General features: G+C 40.2%; 2 protein-coding genes across 2 annotated transcripts in view; both read right to left on the bottom strand.

Annotated features, from left to right (window-relative positions):
• TENM3 (teneurin transmembrane protein 3) overlaps nucleotides 1–22,757 on the bottom strand; it is a 2,452,009-nt gene that overhangs the window by 1,344,222 nt on the left and 1,085,030 nt on the right. The gene's annotated exons all lie outside the window — the stretch shown is intronic.
• Nucleotides 21,503–22,674, bottom strand: LOC147343540 (regulator of G protein signaling 2). Its single transcript, XM_086379899.1, has one exon. The coding sequence runs from the start codon at nucleotides 22,642–22,644 to the stop codon at nucleotides 22,009–22,011; it is 636 nt and encodes a 211-aa protein (XP_086236025.1). The 5' UTR covers nucleotides 22,645–22,674; the 3' UTR covers nucleotides 21,503–22,008.

The following is a 22,757-nucleotide window of genomic DNA, read 5'->3' as shown; positions in this document are numbered from 1 at the left end:
AATGCATTCCCTCACATCTGCTCTTCACCCTCTCATCTGAGATACTTTTTAAGGGGTTATGGAGCTCTTTAAAAACAGAAATTCTCTCCCCTCACTTCCAGACTATTATATGTATCTTACTTTGAGTTATTCATTCAGATTTTTTTATTTTTTGCATTCTGAAGCTATTTATACATACATTTACTTATTTATGTACTTGCTTCTTTAAATGTTAGTTTATTGATTAGTCATTTGAATTCTCAATGAGTATTTAAAAAATAACATTTTTCAAGTAATTGTAATTTATCTATCTAAGGCAATGGCAACCCACTCCAGTACTCTTGCCTGGAAAATCCCATGGACGGAGGAGCCTGGTGGGCTGCAGTCCATGGGGTCACGAAGAGTTGGACACGACTGAGGGACTTCACTTTCACTTTTCACTTTCATGCATTAGAGAAAGAAATGGCAACCCACTCCAGTGTTCTTGCCTGGAGAATCCCAGGGATGGGGGAGCCTGGTGGGCTGCCGTCTATGGGGTCACACAGAGTCGGACACGACTGAAGTGACTTAGTAGTAGTAGTAGTAGACTTTACTTGTTTAGTAAAAGTTTATATATTTTGAAGTTACCATCACAAAATACTTTCCGTTCTCTGGAGAATTGGTGGGTGGATGAAGCAGAAAGTTGTACAAAGCTCTGGGGGCAGTATGGGACTCTCTCGAAGGCTTTTTCTCCTCCTGTTTGTACCTCAGATTATTTTTCCTACATGTTTAAAGGGTTTTAAGCCTTGACTTTGGCATAAAGTGGCCTTAAATATCATATCAATGTTTAAAAGGAGAGAAAATGTAATTTAAGATATTTTCAGCTGTGAAAGTTAACCACCAATAAACAGTGATGCCTCTGTGTCACTATTTCCACTTCTTGTAATAAGCATTGTATACACTCCCTCATAAGACACTTATACCAACACTGGACTTGCATATGGAGGAGAGGGTGTTGAGCTCCAAAGAGTGAACTTGTCTGTTGACGGAGATAAAGCTTGGAAGGAGGAAAGCGAGCACTTAATTGAGGGGTATGCTGGCATCTGTTCTCTGGCATTTGGTTTTATTTTCCCACCTCACTCTGATGATCATCTACTCCAACGAAATAAATTATAGACTTACCAAAGTCCCCAGCCTTCCCAATACTCCTGATTTCAGGAGAAGGACTGGGCCTGAGAAGTCACATGTGCTGCTGAATGAACTACTTGATTGCACCCACTCTTTCCTAATTTGTGTCAACTTTGTCTAGAGATCGCTCACCCTTAGCACCTCGGTAAATTCCTTACCCCGCTCCGAACTGTTTTGACCGAAACTGACATCATTTCCATACGGACTGAGAGCAAGGCAGCTGCCAAGTTCCATTTCAGACCTTCTGATTTTGTATTGTGACCTTCGTAAGACTCTCCTGCTGGGTGACAGCCACCTGCAAGAAGGTCAGTCCTGTGGGTGAAATCTGTAAATGGCAGTGATACTGCCCTAAAATGAAACGCACAGGCTGTAAAGCAAGCTTTCTCTAAATGAGGGAAACATTTAGAGACAAGAAGGGAACAGAGTGGGAGGGAGGTCCAAAGCATTGTCGAGAGATCTAAGAATTACAAAACATGTTTTTGTTTTTTTTTTAAACAGGAATGAAGCTTTAGCTCTAAAGGCTAAATTTCATAAACTTCAAACTCCATTCAAGAAAGCACTCATTTCAAATTTTCCATCCCACAGAACAAGTCAGACCCCTCCTCAGTAACTGTCTCAGTTAATTCGAGTGTATTCCACTCACTGCATGACTTTATTGCCTGATCTTGACCTCTATAAAACAGAAGGTTGTCAAGAGCTAGGATTTCTTTAGATCACAAAAATCACCTTTCAGTTTACCCCCTCACTCAAGAGTATGTGAAAGTTCTGTGTTCCATGCAAAATTTCTTCTCTCCCCAGTTTTTGGGTGGACAGTTTAATTAACAATTATTATTATTGCTTTTATTACCTTTGAAACAAATGTAACATTCTTCCATGGCAGGAAATTGCTACTCAAAGAAGGGCAAGGGGCAGGGTGAAGTTAGAGTCCCTATACATGCTGTTCAATTTTTGTTCTCATTTCCCGCTTTCTGACTTCTTTTGTAACCCTGGCCAAAAGAAGTGAAATAATCCCAACCACCACTCTCTATGTCCAAAGTGCTTTTGGAGTCACTGAAAAGAGTTGATTAGCGGCAGCAATGACAGTGCCAGACAAATTTGACCTTCCCGGCATCAATGGGACAGATGACACGAAAATAGACCGAACTGCATGCAACATGGGGAAGTGGGGCAAGATAAGGGATTGGGCCGTCCTTGGCGTTTTCAGCTTTCTCCCGTGGGACACTTAGCGGTTTAAAATAATTCGCAATGTCACCCTTCATCCTCGGATGGATGTATCAGCATTTTTTTTTCCCCCATAAGTGGACGCACAGATGAAGCCTTCTGCACAATTAGCAAAACCGGTCACATCGTGAACATCGCAGCAAACAATAAAAAAGCTCGAGAATTCCTCCCTTGCCCCGGCATCCTCCCACCAGCCAGCCTCAAAATACTGCTTGTAAGGCATAACACCCACTTCAATCATGTCAGCTGCTAATCATTAATTGCTTCAGAAAAAGACAATATTTTACCCATCCTCTTTGGAGTTCGAGTGTGAATGGGGAAGCGAAAGAGAGGGAAAGTGAGTGAAACATGAAAAGCTTGATTTGTTAGGACCCCTGCTGTCTGAAAGGAGATCAAAGCTCAGAGGGAGGCTGTAAAACAGCCTAACGCCCAGGACTGAAACATGGCCCGTGGCAGCTGCTCCGGGCGCAGGCTCGCAACCCAGGTGTGCCCCGACTCCACTCTGCCAGCTGAATCCTGAGAGCGGGCTACTGCGCTGTTCCTTCATTATTTCAGAGGCAGTCACGGAGGAGATGCCGGCTCCATCCATCACAATGCACAAATTCGCAGCGCGCGGATTCAGCACAGGCCTAATTAAAGCTTTTCCTTTCATTTGTGGAGATAATTAGACTTTCATCTCACCAGGAAGCTTCAGAAAGATCTATTTCTTTCTTCAATAAAAGCTACATCAAACAAAAGCAGATTTTAATCGCCTTTTCTTTGGGGCATGAGTCAATAATGAAAGATGTCAGGGGTAACAAAAAATTGTGTGCAGAGGAAAAAAAAAGGGAGAGGAGGAAAAAAATGCGTAAGCAATGTTCTTTAATTAACATCATGTTTGCAAACACCATTAATTTCTCTCATTAAAATGATTTTTATCTGCAACTGATTGTTGATAAAACAATCGATTTGAGCATCTCATCTGTTTCATCGCTATGCAAGAACCCCATCTGCTGTGCTGTAAGCAGTAATCACACAGGCTTTAAAGCAACATGTGAGAACAATAAAAAAATGCGTGTGTGTGTGTGTGTGTGTGTGTGTGTGTCAGGGATTTGTGAGGCTGACTGCAGGGCAAGCACCACCTTTCCACAGGACATGTATAAAAAATGACTCATGTTGGGCTATACGACAACACATCACAAAGATCAGAAGTGCATAAATAAAAACACAAATTAATATGTGCAGGCAGAAAAGACTCCATCTGTGTTTAGGAATAATTCTGTAAACAGATTCTGAAAAGGAAGGCAGGGAACTTAGATGCAATAGTGTGCCATTGGCTGCTGTGATGTAATTGTAGATGACACACGTGAGCTTCTCTACCCTTGATAGCTGTCTCAGTTTTGCAAAAGGAAAATGCTCACCTGGACCACTTCTTGACTTTAGCTTGTTCTCTCCCTAAACTTTAGAGATGTGAGAAAAAATACTTCTGTGGGACCTAGATGAGCCAGCATGGGGAACCAAGGTTGGAGGCAGAGGATTCAAGATTGAGTCTATCTTGGAAGGCTGGACCAGAAGCCACTCAATCAGGAGTGGGGACCAAAGTGTGTTTGTTCACAGAGAGAAAGAATGTGTATAGATCACCTAGAAAAGCAGAACTCAGCCTTTTGGAAGGGAACTTCAAGGTGATCGGGTCCAAGTTCTCACCTGCTTCTAAACCATCAAATGGTTCCCGTTGCTACTTTAGAAATTCGTATAACTGTGACCATGACTGGAGAAGGCAATGGCACCCCACTCCAGTACTCTTGACTGGAAAATCCCATGGACGGAGGAGCCTGGTGGACTGCAGTCCATGGGGTCGCTAAGAGTCAGACATGACTTCACTTTCATGCATTGGAGAAGGAAATGGCAACCCACTCCAGTGTTCTTGCTTGGAGAATCCCAGGGATGGGGGAGCCTGGTGGGCTGCCGTCTATGGGGTCGCACAGAGTCGGACACAACTGAAGCGACTTAGCAGCAGCAGCAGTGACCATGACTGTGGAATGCTGGTGCACACACTCACTTACAATTGTTCTAAGAATTAGAAACTTCATTCCTTTAGTAGATTAAAGACTGCCTTTCTCTTCATTCTAATCTGTGGTGAGAAGTATGAATTGCAGAGTCCCAGTCTGAGATAAGAACCTTCCTGTCTGATCTTTCAGTTCTGAAAGCAAGTTTGTGCTGCCCTGCTGCTGCTAAGTCAAATCAGTCATGTCCGACCCCATAGATGGCAGCCCACCAGGCTCCGCCGTCCCTGGGATTCTCCAGGCAAGAACAATGGAGTGGGTTGAATTCTCCATGCTGAACACCTACTTCCTGCAGGCAGTTTTCAGATAATAATATTTTCCCCAGCTTTTTCAAGACCCCAGTCTTTTTCATCGATACATCCCAGGGTGTCAATTTCCCAACTAAGATACAGAAATTAAGAGACAGAAATGAACTATAATTCACATAGTTCACATGTGGGCAGGGCTTCCCTGTGTATGTTATCAAGTAATAACAAAATGTCAAAGATTGAAAATGGACTGTTATAGGAAATAAGAATAATTTTGTGATAAATCAAAACAGTGTTTTGTACACAGAAGTTCCTAACCATTTATGGCATGCTCAGAACTCAAAGTTAGCAGGAGAAATATCACCCTCCATGGATCCTGCCATTAATTTAAAACTATTGTTGTTAGGTCATCACTTATTGGGTTGGCCAAAATGTTGGTTCAGGTTTTCCATAATATCTTATGGAGAAAGCTGATCAAATTTTTTATCCTATTCAGTACATATTTGTCTTTAAGACTGTAAATTTTCTGCTGATGATAAAATCTTGTCTTCATATTATCAACCCAAGTCATTAAAAAGGAAAAAAAAATCTTTATCAATCCATCAACAATTCAGTTCTCAAGACTGGAAATAATTGGTTGACTTATTAAAGAAGTGCTTAACAACCAATAGAAAATGTGATTTTAATATCTTATACATACAAGCAGAGAAATGATGTTCTCTACTTGTTAGGTTTAGTATATAAGAGTGTAATTTTGGCTGATAATATCTGATTTTTTTCAGCAAAATATAGAAATGTACTAAAATCAACTTGAGAAAGTTAGAAGAGTTTCCTAAGTAAATGCCTGGTACTTTGCAAAACACTTTGTCATTGGGTCATTAAACTTAGAAAGCTCAAGCCTCTGGTTCCTCCAATTTTCTGACTAAAAGAAAAGCATACACCTTTCCCATATAACCGATCCTACTAGAAGTCACTGAAGATTCACTAGAAATAAATGCAAAGGTAATCATTCTCATTATTCATTGATCAGATAATAATGGTGTGGCATATCTCTACAAAATGTACTTAAGTTTTTTTCAAGGTTTAACAGTGAGAAATAAGCAGCTTTTTTTTTTTTTTGAAAGAAAAGAAAGAAAGAAAGAAAGAGAGGGAGGATGAAAGGAAGGGAGGAAAGATGGGTATCAGCAGTTTGAGTAAATATTAAGCTCAATCCTTGCACACTGTAGGCGCTCCAAATGGCACTATTTATTTGCTGTTGGGTGCCAAAGTTGCAACTACAAAAGAAAAAAGACAAAAAACCTCTTCAATTATCTATTCAGGATGTACTGCCACACCTGCTGCCTGCTAATGCTACCAGCATTTTAACAATTTTTTCCTGTTCGAAGAGCAAGCAGCGCCATTTCCAAAGAGAGTGCTGTCCATTAGCGCACAGATGAGGAGGGCTCAGAAGTGGTGCTGGCGGTCCCCAGAGGCTGGGCTCCTCACCGCACACCTGATAGTGAGCAGAGCAAATTGGTGTCTCGAGGTCATTTCAGAAAATCAGATTACGTGCATGACAACACAAGGCACCGCTGCTATGCCATCTGCCCAGCCCACACCTGGCACAGTTAACCCCAAATGCTTTCTCTGGAGTCGAATCAGTGTGTTGTCTTGAGCCAGTGTTTCAGGCTCTGTCAGACAAAGATCAATTGCATGTCATTGCTTGGGCTGGCAGGGCTAAATAAACACATTTATGATGTTATTAGGGATTAATAGGATTTAGCAAAATATACAACTATTTGTGACTTTCATACTTGGGGATTATCTTGATTTCTTAACTCCAAGAGACAGAGGTCCCAAATATACACAGACTATCCCCTATTTAAGGCTGGGTCGAGGTCCTAACATGTTCAGTGGGTTGTTTGGAATTTAAAGTGTAGAAAAGGTGGCTTTGTTCCTAGTCTCTCCCCCATAAGCTTATTTATTCCATTGGCTGAACTCTACAGCTACTAGAATTATCCTGAATTCTGGGTCTTGAGAATGGGGGGCAGGGGTCACATGGTCATGTAGCAGGAGTGGAAGAACAGGATGAAGATAAGGAAGAAGTGAAGGAGAGGAAAGGAGAAAGACGAGGGTGGAAGAAAATGCAGGAGAAGGAAGAAAGGGGAATCAAGCCTGAACACGAACATGACGGGACTTCCTACCATCTACAGCTGGGAGCTGATGGCGGCCAGTTGAGGCTCATCTGAAACTCGGGTGCCTCCAAGTCAAGGGCTTGCTTTCACTCAGAATGGCTGCCTGGGTTTCACTGGACTTGACGCTGGAGGCCCCAAGGTCACACGGTGAAAACGCCTAGTTAACAAGTTCCGTCCTCGCTTGAGTGCAGCTCAAGAGTGAACCAGGTAAGTAAGCTAAAGCGTGCTGAAGGCGCAGTGCTGGAGTGGAGCCTGCCTTGTCACTAAAGCCTCGGATTAAACAGCAGGATGAGTGGGAAAGCTGCTGGCACTTTAGGAAGAAGAGGAAATACACAGTGTACTGCTTCGTTTGAGAATATTTTCAGCCAAGGAAGGCTTGGTTTCTAAGGAGCCTGACAGCTATTTTTCAGGCAGGGGCTGTGAGGCAAATGCTACCCTCAGAATGGAATGGGTGGAAAAATTCAGATGCTAAAATAGCAGCTGAGAACTGGTAGGAAGGACATTTCTGTCCCCACTGGGATAAACAGATCATCTGGGGGTCATGGATTCTGAGTGGACAAAGTTCGGGATGAAACAAGAGAACAGGGGGACCCATCAGATGCCCTCTGTCTTCAGCTGGAGGAAAGCCCACTTTGCCTTTGGGCCAGAAGAATTTGTTGAAAAAAGAAAAAGAAAAGAAAACAGGTTGATTATCTGCCTCTCACTAGATTGGCTTTAAAGACAGTACCTGATCCCTTTCATCTTGGCAGATAATTCTTTCTGAGGGTAATTTGAGTCCTTTCCTTTTGCTGTCTGCAGATAAAAATGGAGAGAAGTAGGAAGAAAATGTATACCTGTAAAATATATTTATTATACAAATAATCATGTTTCATCTTGGTGTAAGAGTCCCCAAAGTGCCCTCACATTTTGAAGAAGTCACTGGAGGTCAGAGAAGGGAAGCTGTAAGTTGTCACAGCCCACAAGTGGTCCAGACCTAGAGGTGGCCTCAGACCTCATTCCACAAATGCAATACATGCTCACTACTGATTATAGCGGACGTCAAGAAGACACTCCTCACGCTGCTTTGTTAAGATCAGTGGCGCTGGGGGTCTGTTCCCTAATGATGCCCCCTCTGTCAGGGCAGCACGCCTGAAATGTTACCCCTGACTCCACCCTGGAGGAGTTTCTGAAAGAACTGAGCTTTCTTGAACCTGAAACCCAACCCATTCTTAAGTTAGAGTCAGGCATACAGCAATCAAGGAAACTCAGTCTCCGCCACCAAACCAAGCTGGGCTCATCCTGACCATTGGCCCACAAACTAGGACGTAGTTGTGGGGAATCCCCACAACTTCTGGTCCAGTGTTCCCAGAGTCCTTGGGGAGCTAAACATCTATTCCCTTTAGGTGCCTAACTGTCTTGACTTTTTTTTTTTTCTCTTTTATTCCAGAATCTCCCATACTAGGAAAGGGGCCCAGCTTGACCGTGACCCATGCAGCTTTCTGCCTGGTCCCTGGACCTAGATGACGAAATTTAGCTTTTGAAATTATTATTATACTTTATTGCTTAGAGCAGTTTCAGGACTGTCACTAGACTAAGCACAAAGTATAGAAGGGTCTCCTATACCATTTCCCACACATATAGCCTCTCCCCATCCACATCCCGCACCACTGCAGTCTATTACAATCGATGAACCAACATTGACACATTGTTGTCAACCAGAGTCCATAGGGTTTACTTCCTGTTATATATTCAATGAGTTTTGACAAATGTATCCTGACATGTATCAACCATTCTAGTATCAAACAGAATAGTTTCACTCCCTAAAATCCCCTGTGTTCCACCTACTAAATGAGAAAAGAAAAAATCAAGCAACCCAATCAAAAAAAAAAATAAAGGACAGAAGACCTAAATTGACATTTATCCAATACAGATGACCAAAAACGTATGAAAGATGCTCAGCATCATTAAGTATGAGAGAAATACAAATAGAAATTACAATGAGGTATTACTTCACACCAGTCAGAATAGACATCATCAAAAAATCTACAAACAATAGACGCTGGAGAGGGTGTGCAGAAAAGGAACTCTTCTTGTACTGTTGGTGGAAAAGTAAATTGATATAGTCACTATGGAGAAAATTATGGAGGTCCTTTAAGAAACTAAAAATAGAACTATCATGCTGCTAAGTCGCTGCAGTCGTGTCCGACTCTGTGTGACCCCATAGACGGCAGCCCTATCATATGACCTAGCAATCCCACTCCTGGGCATATACCCAGAGAAAACCGTAATTCAAAAAGACACGTGCACCCTAATGTTCACTTTGAGTGTGTGTATATATGTACACTATTGATAGTATGTATAAAACTGATCACTAATGAGAACCTGCTGCACATCACAGGGAACTCTACTCAGTGCTCTGTGGTGACGTAAATGGGAAGGGAATCCAAAAGAGACAAGATAGATATGTGTATGTTGTGGCTGATTCATTTTGCTGTCCAGTAGAAACTAATACTAACAAAGCAACGCTCAAGATTCTCCAAGCGAGGCTTCAACAGTATGTGGATCAAGAACTTCCAGATGTTTAAGCTGGATGTAGAAAAGGCAGAGGAACCAGAGGTCAAAATATCAACATCTATCGGACCATAGAAAAAGCAAGAGAACTCTAGAGAAACATCTATTTCTGTTTCATTAACTACACTAAAGCCTTTCACTGTGTGGATCACAACAAAGTGTGGAAAATTCTTAAAGATATGGGAATAACAGACCACCTGACCTGCCTCCTGAGAAACCTGTATGCAGGTCAAGAAGCAACAGTTAGAACTGGACATGGAACAACAGGCGGGTTCAAAATTGGGGAAAGAGTACATCAAGGCTGTATATTGTCACCCTGCTTATTTAACTTATATGCAGAGTACATCATGCAAAATGCTGGGCTGGATGAAGTACAAGCTGGAATCAAGATTGCTGGGAGAAACATCAAAAACCTCGGATATGCAGATGACACCATCCTTATGGCAGAAGGCAAAGAGGAATTAAAGAGCCTCTTGATGAAAATGAAAGAGGAGAGTCAAAAACGCTGGCTTAAAACTCAATATTCAAAAAACAAAGATCATGGCATCCGGTGCCATCACTTCATGGCAAATAGATGAGAAAACAATGGAAACAGTGACAGACTTTATTTTTGGGGGGGCTCCAAAATCACTGCATATGGTGACTGCAGCCATGAAATTAAAAGACGCTTGCTCCTTGGAAGACAAGCTATGACCAATCTAGTCAGCATACTAAAAAACAGAGACATTACTTTGCCAACAAATTCTATCTAGTCAAAGCTATGGTTTTTCCAGTAGTCATGTATGGATGTGAGAGTTGGACTATAAAGACATTGAGCATCGAATAATTGATGCTTTTCATCTGTGGTGTTCAAGAAGGCTCTTAAGAGGCCCTTGGACATCAAGATCAAACCAGCCAATCCTAAAGGAAATCAATCCTGAATATTCATTGGAAGGACTGATGCTGAAGTTCCAATACTTTGGCCACCTTATGTGAAGAGGCATCTTGTTAGAAAAGACCATGATGCTGGGAAAGACTGAAGGCAGGAGGAGAGGGGATGTCAGAGGATAAGATGGTTGGATGGCATCACCAACTCAATGGAGGTGAGTTTCAGCAAGCTCCCAGAGATGGTGAAGGATAGGGAAGCCTGGCATGCTGCAGTCCATGGGGTCATGAAGAGTAGGATATGACTGAGCAACTGAATAACAATAGGAAACTAGCACATTGTAAAGAAACTATACTCCAATAAAAATAATTTAAAGAAAAAGCTGAGTCCCCCAGAATATCAATACTGTTGCCCCAACTCTGAGACTCAGCTGGCCCTGAGACCCTGCCTGCTATGCCCCACTGTCTTGAATTCCACTTAATGTTCTAAGCTTGAAACAGATGCAGGTCTATTACTCAGTCCTGCAGCTGAACCTGCAGCTCATCTTGGTTTCTTTCTCTTCTGACTTATTTCGGCTTCCCAGGTGGCACCTAGTGGTAAAGAATCCACTTGCCAATACAGGAGATGGAAAGAGAGGTAGGTTTGATCCCTGGGTCAGGAAGATCCCCTGGAGGACGGTACGGCAACCCACTCCAATATCTTGCCTGGAGAATCCCAAGGACAGAGGAGGCTGGTGGGTTACAGTCCACGGGGTCCTAAAACAACTGAGTATGGCATCTGTGTCTTCAGATCCCCAGCACGGACCTACAGTGATGGAGCTCAGCATCACAGGCTCAATTTATTTTAATGTTGAGTTGACTGGATTGTCTGATCAATTCATTCAACTGCTGTTTTTCCCTTGGAATTCACAATTTTCAGGGAAATAGTTTGAGGTGCTCATGGTCATGAGTGGTCCCATGCATAGACAGGGTAATTAACACCTGTACCATCATCGAGAGAACGTTGTAGGGCTTGGAGCCGCAGCAAGAAAATTGACTTCAAAGGATTGGGACATCTCCCAGATCTTGGCTGCCTCTGTGTCCCAAAGCCATCGCTGAGGGAGGTCTGACAGAGCTGCCTTCTCTTACCACCCGCCACTACCAGCAAGACCCAGTGAAAGTGAAGTCGCTCAGTCGTGTCCGACTCTTTGTGACCCCGTGGACACCAGGCTCCTCCGTCCATGGGATTTTCTAGGCAAGAGTACTGGAGTGGGTTGCCACTTCCTTCTCCAGGGAACTTCCCGACCCAGGGATCGAACCCGGGTCTCCCACATTGTAGGCAGACGCTTTACCGTCTGAGCCCCCAGGGAAGTCTAGACATGGTGCCAAATCTTTAAGTCCCCACTTGCAGCCAAGTCCCTAAGTCATTCTCCACTGTTCTCCTTTCTTTCCTTTGATTGGCCCAGACAGGGCAGCTGGCGACCCTGTGAGGTGGGCCAGGAGCCAGGCAGGGGCAGGTAGACAGTCAGGTCACGGGCTGGGAAGCGCCCCCAGTAACAAATGCCAAGAAAGGAGGGGTCACTGAGAGGTGGGGTAGAGGTTCCTCGTGTCCGGACTGTCCTGCCAGCCCTGCATGTTTAGGTCTGTCTCTGAAAGTAAATCTTGCAATAACTGAAAAAGGGTCAGGTCCTGCCAGGGTTGTATGAGCTTAACAGAACAAACCAGCAGTCTCTGGAAGATTCCCAGAGCAAGTGAGTTCTAACCTTCTCCGAGAGAATAAAAAAGTATTGCACTTCGGAGTAGAGTAGCTTTGACTATTCTACATAAAGGTAAATGCCTGTGAGGACAAACAGAGGGTATATACCACAGATAAGATCTCTGTGCATTCAAATTTAATGATACAAAGTAAACCGGCAAGGAAGACTATTTTATGTTTCCTGTCTATATAGACGTTTTGGTAATACACGATAAACATTTGATTTACAAAAGAGAAGCAACTGAAATTTACGGGGTATAAACATCTCAAGTGTATGAACATCTGATTGATGATACAGAGAGACCAACCTGTCCGGATTTGCAATCTTTTCAACCATGGCCATGAGCCACCTGGGAGTTTGGGAGTATGACTGGGGAGTGTGTTTGTTTTTTTAAGAGCTATCTGCCTCAGAGAATCTGCATAATTTTTTCCTATAAGAAGTGGATTTTGTTTCTTCAGAAGTCTCAGTGAAAAATGATCTCTTAAAAGAAACATAAGTCAAAATCACTAATCCCCAATACAGAAAGCATTTGGAAAGATGTGTTTAAGTAATAAGATGGGTCTGATTTTTTTTTTTTATATACCACATCACTTCTGGCAATTCTTTTTTCATATCTCTCCTGAAAAAATCTCCCCTCTGAAAAAAGACTTATTCTATATCTCAAGGGAAAAAAAAAATGAGGCACTTAAAGAATCCAACCAAGCCACTATTTTTTTTTCTTTTTTAAAAAATAATGTTCTTAATGGTACAAAAATTATACCAAGTTCTGGGCAAGTCCCTCTACTTCACTAAGCCACTTGTATAAGATATTCCTTGGAGGACGGTTATAATTGAATAAAATGTACTCACAGAACCCTGTTGGTAGCTAGTAGCAATCAGAGGTAGATTTTCAAGCCTTGCTTTCCAGTTCTCTCTCCCCCACCTCCTCTCTCATTCTGGTAATACGGTGTTCATAGGCACTAATCCTCTTCCAGCTCTGCCCCTTCATGTCCCTAGCCACATTCTCTCACTACGGCACGTTTTCCTCATCAATGGTAAGAAGAGTTACATGGATTTGTCAAGAAGCAGGGCAAGAACCTCAGTTGCACCGCTGTCTCTAGATGTGAGGCTCTGTTGCTGAACGTTATCGTGAAATCAAAATAGGTTCTGTATGTGTACCTAATAAAGTGCTCAAAAGTACTATTTTTATTACTGCATTTCTAAATGTAAACGAAGTCAAAATTGTGAGGGAATCCCAAGAAATTCGTTATCATGTTTTCCATTTCCTTTTGACTGTTGGAGGGAGCATCTATTTCTGACCATTGGGTGGTCAGCCTTCTCCATCACATCTACCTGAATGAGAGACTCTTGGAGATGAAAGCGGTCATTTAGTTCAGTGTTTTTCAAATTTTGGACCACGTTCCATTATTGAGATGTGAGGTCAATCTAGCAAGATGCAACTGTATTAAAAAAAAATGAAAGTGGTCCAGCCAGACTAGAAAGAATGTATGAGTGAATTATGTATAATAAGGCTAAGTATTACTTTGAGAACATATTATTTAAGTTATACATACTGATGTGTGTGAATACTCATAATGTAAAATGTCTTTCTTACTGTGAGTTACAGCTTAAAAAAAAACACCCAAAACTGAAAGTCATGATCAAGTCCATCCCTCTGGGTGATGTTCCTCCCTCCTCCTGATAGAATGGTTTTTAAATATTCACTTGAATCCCACCAGCGATGACAAATTTATCTACTCATGTAACAGGTGATTCTATGTTCAGCTCTAATTGTTACATTTCTTTCTTGCAGTGAGTCAAAAATCTGTATCTGATTAGGTAAGATTCTAATCTTTGGAGTACCACAGACTAATTTTTTACCCCTTCCACATGTCTGTCCTTTCCCATTATTTGAAGATGCTATAATTTTCCCACTGAGTTTTGTTAGTTCTATTTTCCTCAGTAGTTTCTCTTATGGCATCTTATAAAAGCCTCTTAAGTATATCATATCGCTTGTCTGGAAGCATCAAGTATGGCAGTGTCTTCCTGAACCAGGATATTTAGAGTTGAGTACAGTTCTTCATGTTTGATCTGCCAAACCAGGGGATTTAGGAGTTATCAACTCCTTGATTTTGATATTATACCTCTATTAATCTGGCCCTCAATAATATTAACATACAGTTGACTATTATCAAATCTATAGTCAACTAAAATGTAATTTCCATGGCTCTTTCTGCCAAGCCTCATTGAAATGTGCTTAAATATTTTTGGTGGAGAGAAGGAATGTAGGTTTAGGATTACATCTATTCTTGTTAAGGTGTATACCTATTGTTCAAGACTGTGCAAATCTTTCTGAATCTACATGCTGCATTCTTTTAAATTGCTTGTCACAGTTCCCTATTATCTAAAAGCCTGAGATGCATATCACTCATGACATTGAAGGAAGTAACTGAAATCTTGACCAGAAAGGAGAGTATCCATTTTTGAAATGCTGTATTGCTAAAGAATGCTTGTGAGTTGACTATTTGAAATTCATAATATTTTCTATTAGGAAACCTATTCCAAATGACGGATTTCCAAAACATTCAGTTCTCTTTAGAGGAGTACCTACCATTGAGATAGAAACAACACTTACTGAACTTCTTTTTGGTCAGAAACAAGAAGTTTGAAAGAGTAATGAGTAGAGAGGAAGAGGTGGGGAGGGAACGTGCAGATTTACTAAGATTGATCATTAAAATTTGCAAGCGAGTCTGCTATTTATTGAAGCATAGAAGAAATGAGATATCACTGCTTCAAAGCAAAAGAACATGAGAGTACTACAGTTTCCTGGTTTCTATCTTATACAGTGTGAAGACTTTGCCTTCATTTTTTTCTTCCTTTGTATATGAAGGTCTGAACCTCATGATTTCTTTAGGAATTAAAGTAAGATTTATCCATTACTTCTCGCTGCAGCTGCAACAGCCTTAAATGTCAACCCTTTCCTCTTCATCCATCCTAACACCTTTAAGTCCAACCAGTCATCACTAGAATGAAAAATAAAAAGCTGGGTTAGGAATGGGAGGAAAGAGAAGTATTATGCACCATATATGTTGTTGTTTAGTTGCGAAGTGATATCTGACTCTTTTGAGACCCCGTGGATTGTATAGCCCGCCAGGCTCCTCTGTCCATAGGATTTACCAGGCAAGAATACTGGAGTGGGTTGCCATTTCCTTCTCCAGGGGATTTTCCTGACCCAGGGATCGAACCCTCATCTCCTGCACTGCAGGCAGGATCCCTTACTGCTGAGTCACCAGGAAAGCCTGGTGACTACATACTAAAAGGCATACATTTCAAAATTCACTAAAAAATTATATGATAGGTAGTTTCCTTATAATTTTGCCACTCCTGACAACGGAGCCACTGTTCCAGATAAAATTATTCCAAGATCAAGTATGTGACAAAATGACTCTGTGTTCCTCTGTATGTGTTTATCAGGATGGAGAATCAACATGAATATATGTGCTTATGTATAATGAGCTGTCAATTGTCAAGTAAATAAAACACGAACTCCCAGAAAAAGTTTAGAGCAATTTAAATTCTTCTTTTTAAATATTAGTCACAGAAAACATATGTCTAAAAGGCTGTAACATTTCAGTGAATGTGTGGGAGGTCTCGTATAAATGCCATTTCTAATTGGAATCTAAAATATTGAATTACTCTTCAATGAAACATATAAATAATAGTAATTTCTCTACGTATAAGGGGTAGAAACTTTTACTGCCCATGAGATTATTAGACCAACCTCCGATTATCAAGAAACAATTAACATACAAGGGTAATATGTGTGTGTCACTTATCCTCAGGACTCACACGTATAAAAACAGTAACACACTGTGAAAATAATGGTAATACATAGAGGTCCCATTATTATTAATTCATTTGACATTCACTGTGATCGCACTGGTCTTAATGAATTCATTTGGCATGTGCATATTATCTGTACTTTCTAACGTGCTCCATTGTAAATCAGTACTAATCAATGTGTTGAAAACAGAAAAAACTGTGACTTTTTATATTTAAAAAAAACCCAGGAGCCTTTAGAATCATACAATGAAAAGCTACAGATTGATATTGTATTTTTATGGCAAGAATTAGTGGAGAGCAGTGAAATAATTTTGTCTCATCTTAAAGATATATTTTACTAAATCTTTAATGGCATGTGGTCTCTGAAGAACACTTCAGTAGATATGTGTACAACAGGACATTCAGGGGAAAAATAACATGAATACATGGATGAATAGTGAGGAATTTTAATCATAAGGACATAAGCATGGCCAACACTGAAGGGAGATGTATGAGTATTGACTAGTTTTCAAATACTGCATAGTCAAAGACTGAATGTTGGCTCCAGAACACAGATACCACATCTGCCAACACCAGTCTCTCTTTCTTTTCCCCAAGTGTACAGTCTTCTACTCTGTTATGTTTTTCCCTTGGGCCTGTTCAAATTTCTTTGAGGCTCGGTTTTCATTTTTGTGATAGCTCTAAGTGATTAAAAAAAAAAAAAAAAAAAGTTCAATTCCTGCTCACTAATGGCCAGGACTTAGTATCCAGATTTGGTCATTTTCTGGTCATTTGCCCTGGCAGCTTGCTGACATTTTATTTTTAGTCACTACATTTATTTGGGGGATATAATATCTTCAAAAGTAAATAGTAAGTGCCTCAAATAAACTAGGTGAACAACATTTCATATATATATATATATATATATATATTTGTCTTGTTCTACCCGTCCATGCTTCCCTGGCGGCTTAGACAGTAAAGAATCTGCATGCAGTGTAGGAGACCTGGGTTCGATCCCTGGGTTGGGAAGATCCCCTGGAGGAGGGCATGGCAACCCACTCCAGTATTCTTGCCTGGAGAATCCCATGGACAGAGGAGCCTGGTGGGCTGCAGTCCATGGGGTCGCAGAACTGGACACGACTGAGTGACCACGCACGGCACAGCACCCTTCCACAGCGCTTGGTGCATTGCTGGGTGTTTCCTAGCTTTATACTAGTTCCGCATGACTTGTGTGATAGCTACATGGATTTCATTTTAAAAAATCTCTCAACTACACTTGTTTTTTATGAGAATTCTCTTTGCTGATGATCTTGCTCCTTTTCACAGATCTTTCCCCTTTCTCATTTTACATGCATGTAAGGAAAACACAAAATCTCTTGTATCTCCTCAATCTCCTTAAATCTATAGTCTGATTTTTTTGTTGTTGTTCTACATCAACTTTATACACAAAGCCTCATCATCATACAATGCTGCTGAGATCTCAGCATCTTTTAAAATCAATTCATATATCTCTGAAGTATATGCTAAATGTTTGCAAAGGACCTGCCATGAAGTGTACAAAGAAAGAATGATTGTATCTAGTGATCCTGTATCATGATGGAATGAAACAGGGATGGATGCTTTGAGACTTCATTGAAGCAGGGAAAAGGGGAGTGCAAGGGAATTCTAGAGAAATTTCACTTTTTAACACATTGTTTCTCCTCTAAGATCCCAAAGACCTCCAGGATATTATAGGCACTGTTACTGGTGCCAGAACAACCATATTTATGACTCTGTGATGAATTTCTATTACTCCTTGAGTTTGCAACCTGGACATAATATATTCCTGAAAGTCTTCAATTTCTTCTCCTGAGTCCATGTTTAAAGAACATAGTTCCTCTGTCTTGTAGTTCTTATTCTCTGAAGACTTGTCTGTCTTGATAGTTAACTAAACCATAAACTCAGGGAAGAAACAAATTATATCCATGTTTATTATACTTGGGTTTCTAACATAGGTTTCTCAGTGCCTGAACACTTAACACATTCTCAACGAGTCATTTTCAATGGATGAATAAAATAGAGATGGCATTTGAGTTGAACATCCAAGGGGGTGGGAAACAGAAGAAAATTGTTTAGAACAAGAAGGTATGTGAGGTTGACATTAAGGAAGGAGATGAGAGTTGGGGATAATCTGGAAAGATGGGACTGGTGTGACAAGTGAGAGTTTCTGATCATTTCATCTAAGATCAGGGACAAGGATGTCCACACTCACCATTTTTATTCACTCTTGCCACTTTTGTTCAACATAGATTTGTAAGTCCTAGACAGACCAATCAGAGAAGAAAAAGAAATGAATCCAAATTGGAAAAGAAAAGAAAAATTTGTCAGTATTTGCAGATGACATGATACTATTTATAGAAAATCCTAAAGATGCTACCATAAAGAAAAACTAGAGCTTATCAATTAATTTGGTAAAGATGCAGGATGTTTCAGCATCTTGAAGATTAAGAAGAACCATTAGAGCACTTTAATAGAGAAATGACATGAGTACATGTGTATTTTATAAAGATACCTGTAAGCACAGGCTTGGAAGATAGATTGGAATGTAATGAGTAACAGTCTGATGGCAAATCAAAGTCTATTTTACCAGTTTAGGTGAAAAATTATGAAACTTTTAATGAAAAGGCAAGACAAAAAGAAGATGAGACAGATAAAGAAATTTTGGCAGAGGGAAACTCCTCAGTGCCTCATTAAATACTGAGGATAAAGAAAACAGATGAAAATACCTTTATGTACAAGACCACAAATAGAACACAATTGTAAGAACAATGAAAAAAATGGAAGCAGACTTTGGCAGGTTTGGATTTTCAATTGTTGACCTTCTAGGCGGTATTCATGGCATTTAAGTGGAGATAGCCTATGGACAGCTGAGAAGGAATATAACACAGTCATAAATAGCACACCAGACTGTTGGGTTCAAACATTGATTCCACCACTTAACGATGTGTTTAAGCTTGAACAAGTTACTGAACTGTTTTGTGTCTTAGCCATCTCATTCACAAAATGCGAAAAATAATAGCATCTACTTCACAGGGTTTCTGTGAGGATTAAATACTTCACTTGTGTAGGTAAAGCCTCTTGAATACTGCCTGGTACAGAGTAGAAGTGAGACGTGAAGTTGCTCAGTCGTGTCCGACTCTGCGACCCCACGGACTGTAGCCTACAACGCTCCTCTGTCCATGGGATTATCCAGGCAGGAGTGTTGGAGTGGGTTGCCATTTCCTTCTCCAGAGGATCTTCCCAACCCAGGGATCAAACCTAGGTCTCCCGCGTTATAGGCAGATGCTTTACCATCTGAGCCACCAGGGGTATAGAGTAAGCTCTATATACATATCTGATGTTGTTATTACTATTGGCGTTCTATAGAGATACTGAGCTCTATAGAAAAATCTGGGGTGGATATGTAAATTTTGTAGTATTGACAAATATGTAAATGTCAATGTTTAGAGGTGAAATAGATCAAAACATGCAAAAAATAGCCTATCTCTTTACCTCTAACCCACCCCTTCTCTGCCGGGATAGCAAAGCTCCACGTGTCAAGTAACCAGTAACATCATCTTCTCTTGGTTACCTTCCTCTTCTGGGATGCTTGCAATTGCAGATCTCATCTATGATGTATAAGTTCTGATTCGGAAAGACTTTTTACACATTTACACCAAAACCTCCCTGGTGCCTCTTTTTCATTAAGCATTTTCCTCACTATTCAGAGTTGGAGCATTCAACGTTTTCTGGACAATGCACTAAACGCATTCTTACTTTTGTTTATATTTGAATTTTTTGGAGGGGGACTTAGAAGTCATCAAATAGATGTATACAAACCATTTCTTTTTGGTTACTATGGCCAATATCTTTAATCTCTCTCCCTCCCAGTCTCTCTCTCACACACACAGTTAAAAAGAAGTAAAGGCATTATCTCCATAACTGATTCGATAAAGTAGCATTAGATATGTGAAATGCATAGTTTTATGAAAATGTATAGTTTTAAGAGAACAAAATATTGTCTAGTCTAGCCCTCTCACATTACAGATGCAAACAGTGGACCCAGAAAGATTATTTGATGTGCCTCTGATCACACAAGAATTTGTTTGCACACTGAGTTTTACAATACAATTTAGCAAGAACAGAAAATCTATAGTGTAGAGATAGACCCTATGCCAATTGCATCATTGAAAGTACTCACTGTGGAAGTCATGATTTTTATCACAGCTGAATTTGTTCACTAATATTTTAATAAAAGACACTTCTGTGCTAATATAAGACAGACAAACTTGCCAGAACTAGATCCCACTAGTGCCCAGAGTTATTATTTACACTCATAAAAGCTTTAATAATAAGACAACCAATATATTGGGCTAGCCAAAAAGTTGGTTTGAGCTTTTTTTGTACCATCCTACGGAAAAAACCTGAATGAACTTTTTGGCCAACCCAATATTGTGTTTGTTTTTATACTGTCAATACATCTACACATATTACCTCATTTTATCCTTAGAGTGTCTCTGGATGAAATGAATTTCTACAAACTGTTCTTTTGGGACTTGTTAAAACACATGGTGTTTTGTGAAAAAGTGGAAACAGTATTTATATTTTTCCCAGAACTGTGTACAAGCTTAATTTTACCACCTTTAAAGAATTCTCTAGTTAAATACATCTTTTAAAATAATTGTGACATACATTCTTACACACAGACACACCTGTTTGTCAGACTACAAGCACTTAAAAGGTATTATTAACGACTGTCCAAACATTATAGATGCAGCTGTGTTTATGTAATAGTAAGTGACGAGTAATAAAACTACAAGGAAGTTACTTTAGCATCACAAAGGAGAAAGACTATTACCTAGGTTTATTCAGCCAAATATGCTTTTGCTTCCAAAATGACATTCACTAGATAAGGAGAAATGATGAAAGAAACATTATCATATGATTTTCAATTTTTAAAAATTCATACAATATGTTAAGGAAGTGGTATTCACTTTTTCTTCGTTAAGACCATACTGTCAGAATATATTGAATGAATTGATTTACATAAGTAGATAAATTACTAATGTAGAAAACTACAAATTAATGTCCACTTTTCTGACTTAAAAGCAAAGTCATACCTAAAATAATATATTTTAATAGCACTCATCTGTGTGAACTTCCAACAATGAGTTTTAAGAGAATCATTACTTAGTACCATTCAACAGCCTTCAAAAATGATTAATTGTCAGTGCTATCTCTGTATCTATTTTTTAAAGAAGTCCTGAAATACATCTCTCACATAATGGGAAATTCTACCTGTTACTTACTTTATCAAGGCATAATCTTAAAATATATGTATATTTATATAATACATTTCCGAAATGTGAGAAATAACCCATCTATCATCATCTGTTCTTAGGGTTTTTAATACTTTTATTTTTTTTTTTCTGAGAATTGGGGTAAGTGGAGCAGACAGAAAATATGTAGAAGTGTATGAGAAAAAAATAAATTCCTATTTTATTTGGAATAATCCACATATATTTATTTCACAGTGATTTTATACTTCATAAGGTGAACATGAATTTTCTGTTTTTTTAATAGTGAATTCAACTTTAATTTCAATTTTGTAAAAAAGAAGAGCCTAAGAGCAATAACCAAATAAAACTGAAAGCGTGAATCTTTTTTTTTTTTTTTTGACAGTTCAAACACAATCATTTCAGTTTTAGAGTTATGTGAGACAACAGTACTGATGATCTGTAGACATAGGAACTTCAGTACCCTTGCACATAGTAAACATATATTACCTAGAACTAAAGAAGCTACATCTAAACCACTATGTGGTAACAAGGACTGATTTAGGGAAAGATGTACAGCCAGCTAGCTGAGGCCACATAATCCCAGACCTATTGATTGTAAATGCTTCTGGACCAATAGTGTTACATTGTTATCTTTCAGTCTTAAGCTCCTGCTTCTCCAGCTTGAGACACACCACATTTAAACCACACTCTCTCTCTGTGCTCCATCAGTTAGGGAAGCTGCCCCAGTACCAGCTTCTCCTACCTGGCGACTGGCTTCCTGATTCACTACCCAGCTCTGAATCAATAGTTCTGAGTGATGTTTCCTGAACACCCAGGCTGAATTCAAGGTCAGTCTTTTCGGCAGGTGACAGCCTTTCCCCTTAGGAAAAAAATGAAAAGTCCTCCATTTCTGGGCTCCCGCTTTCATCTCATGTGGCATGGGGTTCTGTGGTGATCTGCGGCTTTTTACACAAGTCCTGGTAGAATTCTGACTCCAAGAAACGTGGATAAGAGTTGTTCTCCATCAAGCTGTACACCCTTTTCTGGGCAGTTGTGAAGCAGCCACTGGTAGCCTCCTGTATGTTTTGGGCAATCAGAGTTTTGGTTTGAAAGTCTATGTTGATCTCTTTTGGAGCTTCTTTTTCTATGAAGTCAGTATATATTTTCTTTGCTTTTGAGGACAGCTTTTGGGGTGACTTGGTTTTTTTGAAGTCTTCACAGGCCAGCCAGAATTCAATATTTTCTTCACAGAATTCAGATTTTAAAAAAGCCCTGAATGCAGCAAGACCATATTTACTGGCTAGCAGCTCATCAAATGCTTCTGACCACAGCTGGGCTTCCTCAGGAGAAGGCTTGATGAAGGTTTGCTGTTTGCTTTTCTTGCCAGTTTTGGGCTTCCCAGGAGAGGAGGAATTTTGCAAGAAGTAGCTCAAACGGCTCTTCCAATCTTTTAATAGGGTTCGCTTCATCTTCTCTCGCTTCTCCTCGTTCTTGGGGCCGGTGCCAGCGCCTTTGTCCATGGGTCCGCACTCGTGCTGGACAGCCAGGAACAGAGCACTTTGCATTATCTCCCTCCCGCTGGGAACGCTGTTCTCGAAAGCGTGAATCTTAATATACCCTTTCCTGTTTATCCGGGCATGTACCATTCCACTCCATCTCGACGAAGTGAACAAATATG

The sequence above is a fragment of the Bos grunniens genome, chromosome 27 (genome assembly GCF_055505025.1).
Source record: "Bos grunniens cultivar Pamir isolate PY7600 chromosome 27, Bosgru_T2T1.0, whole genome shotgun sequence".
NCBI classification, from domain to species: Eukaryota; Metazoa; Chordata; class Mammalia; order Artiodactyla; family Bovidae; genus Bos; species Bos grunniens.
Note: the sequence above shows the minus strand (reverse complement) of the source record. Positions and strands in the feature narration are given on the sequence as shown.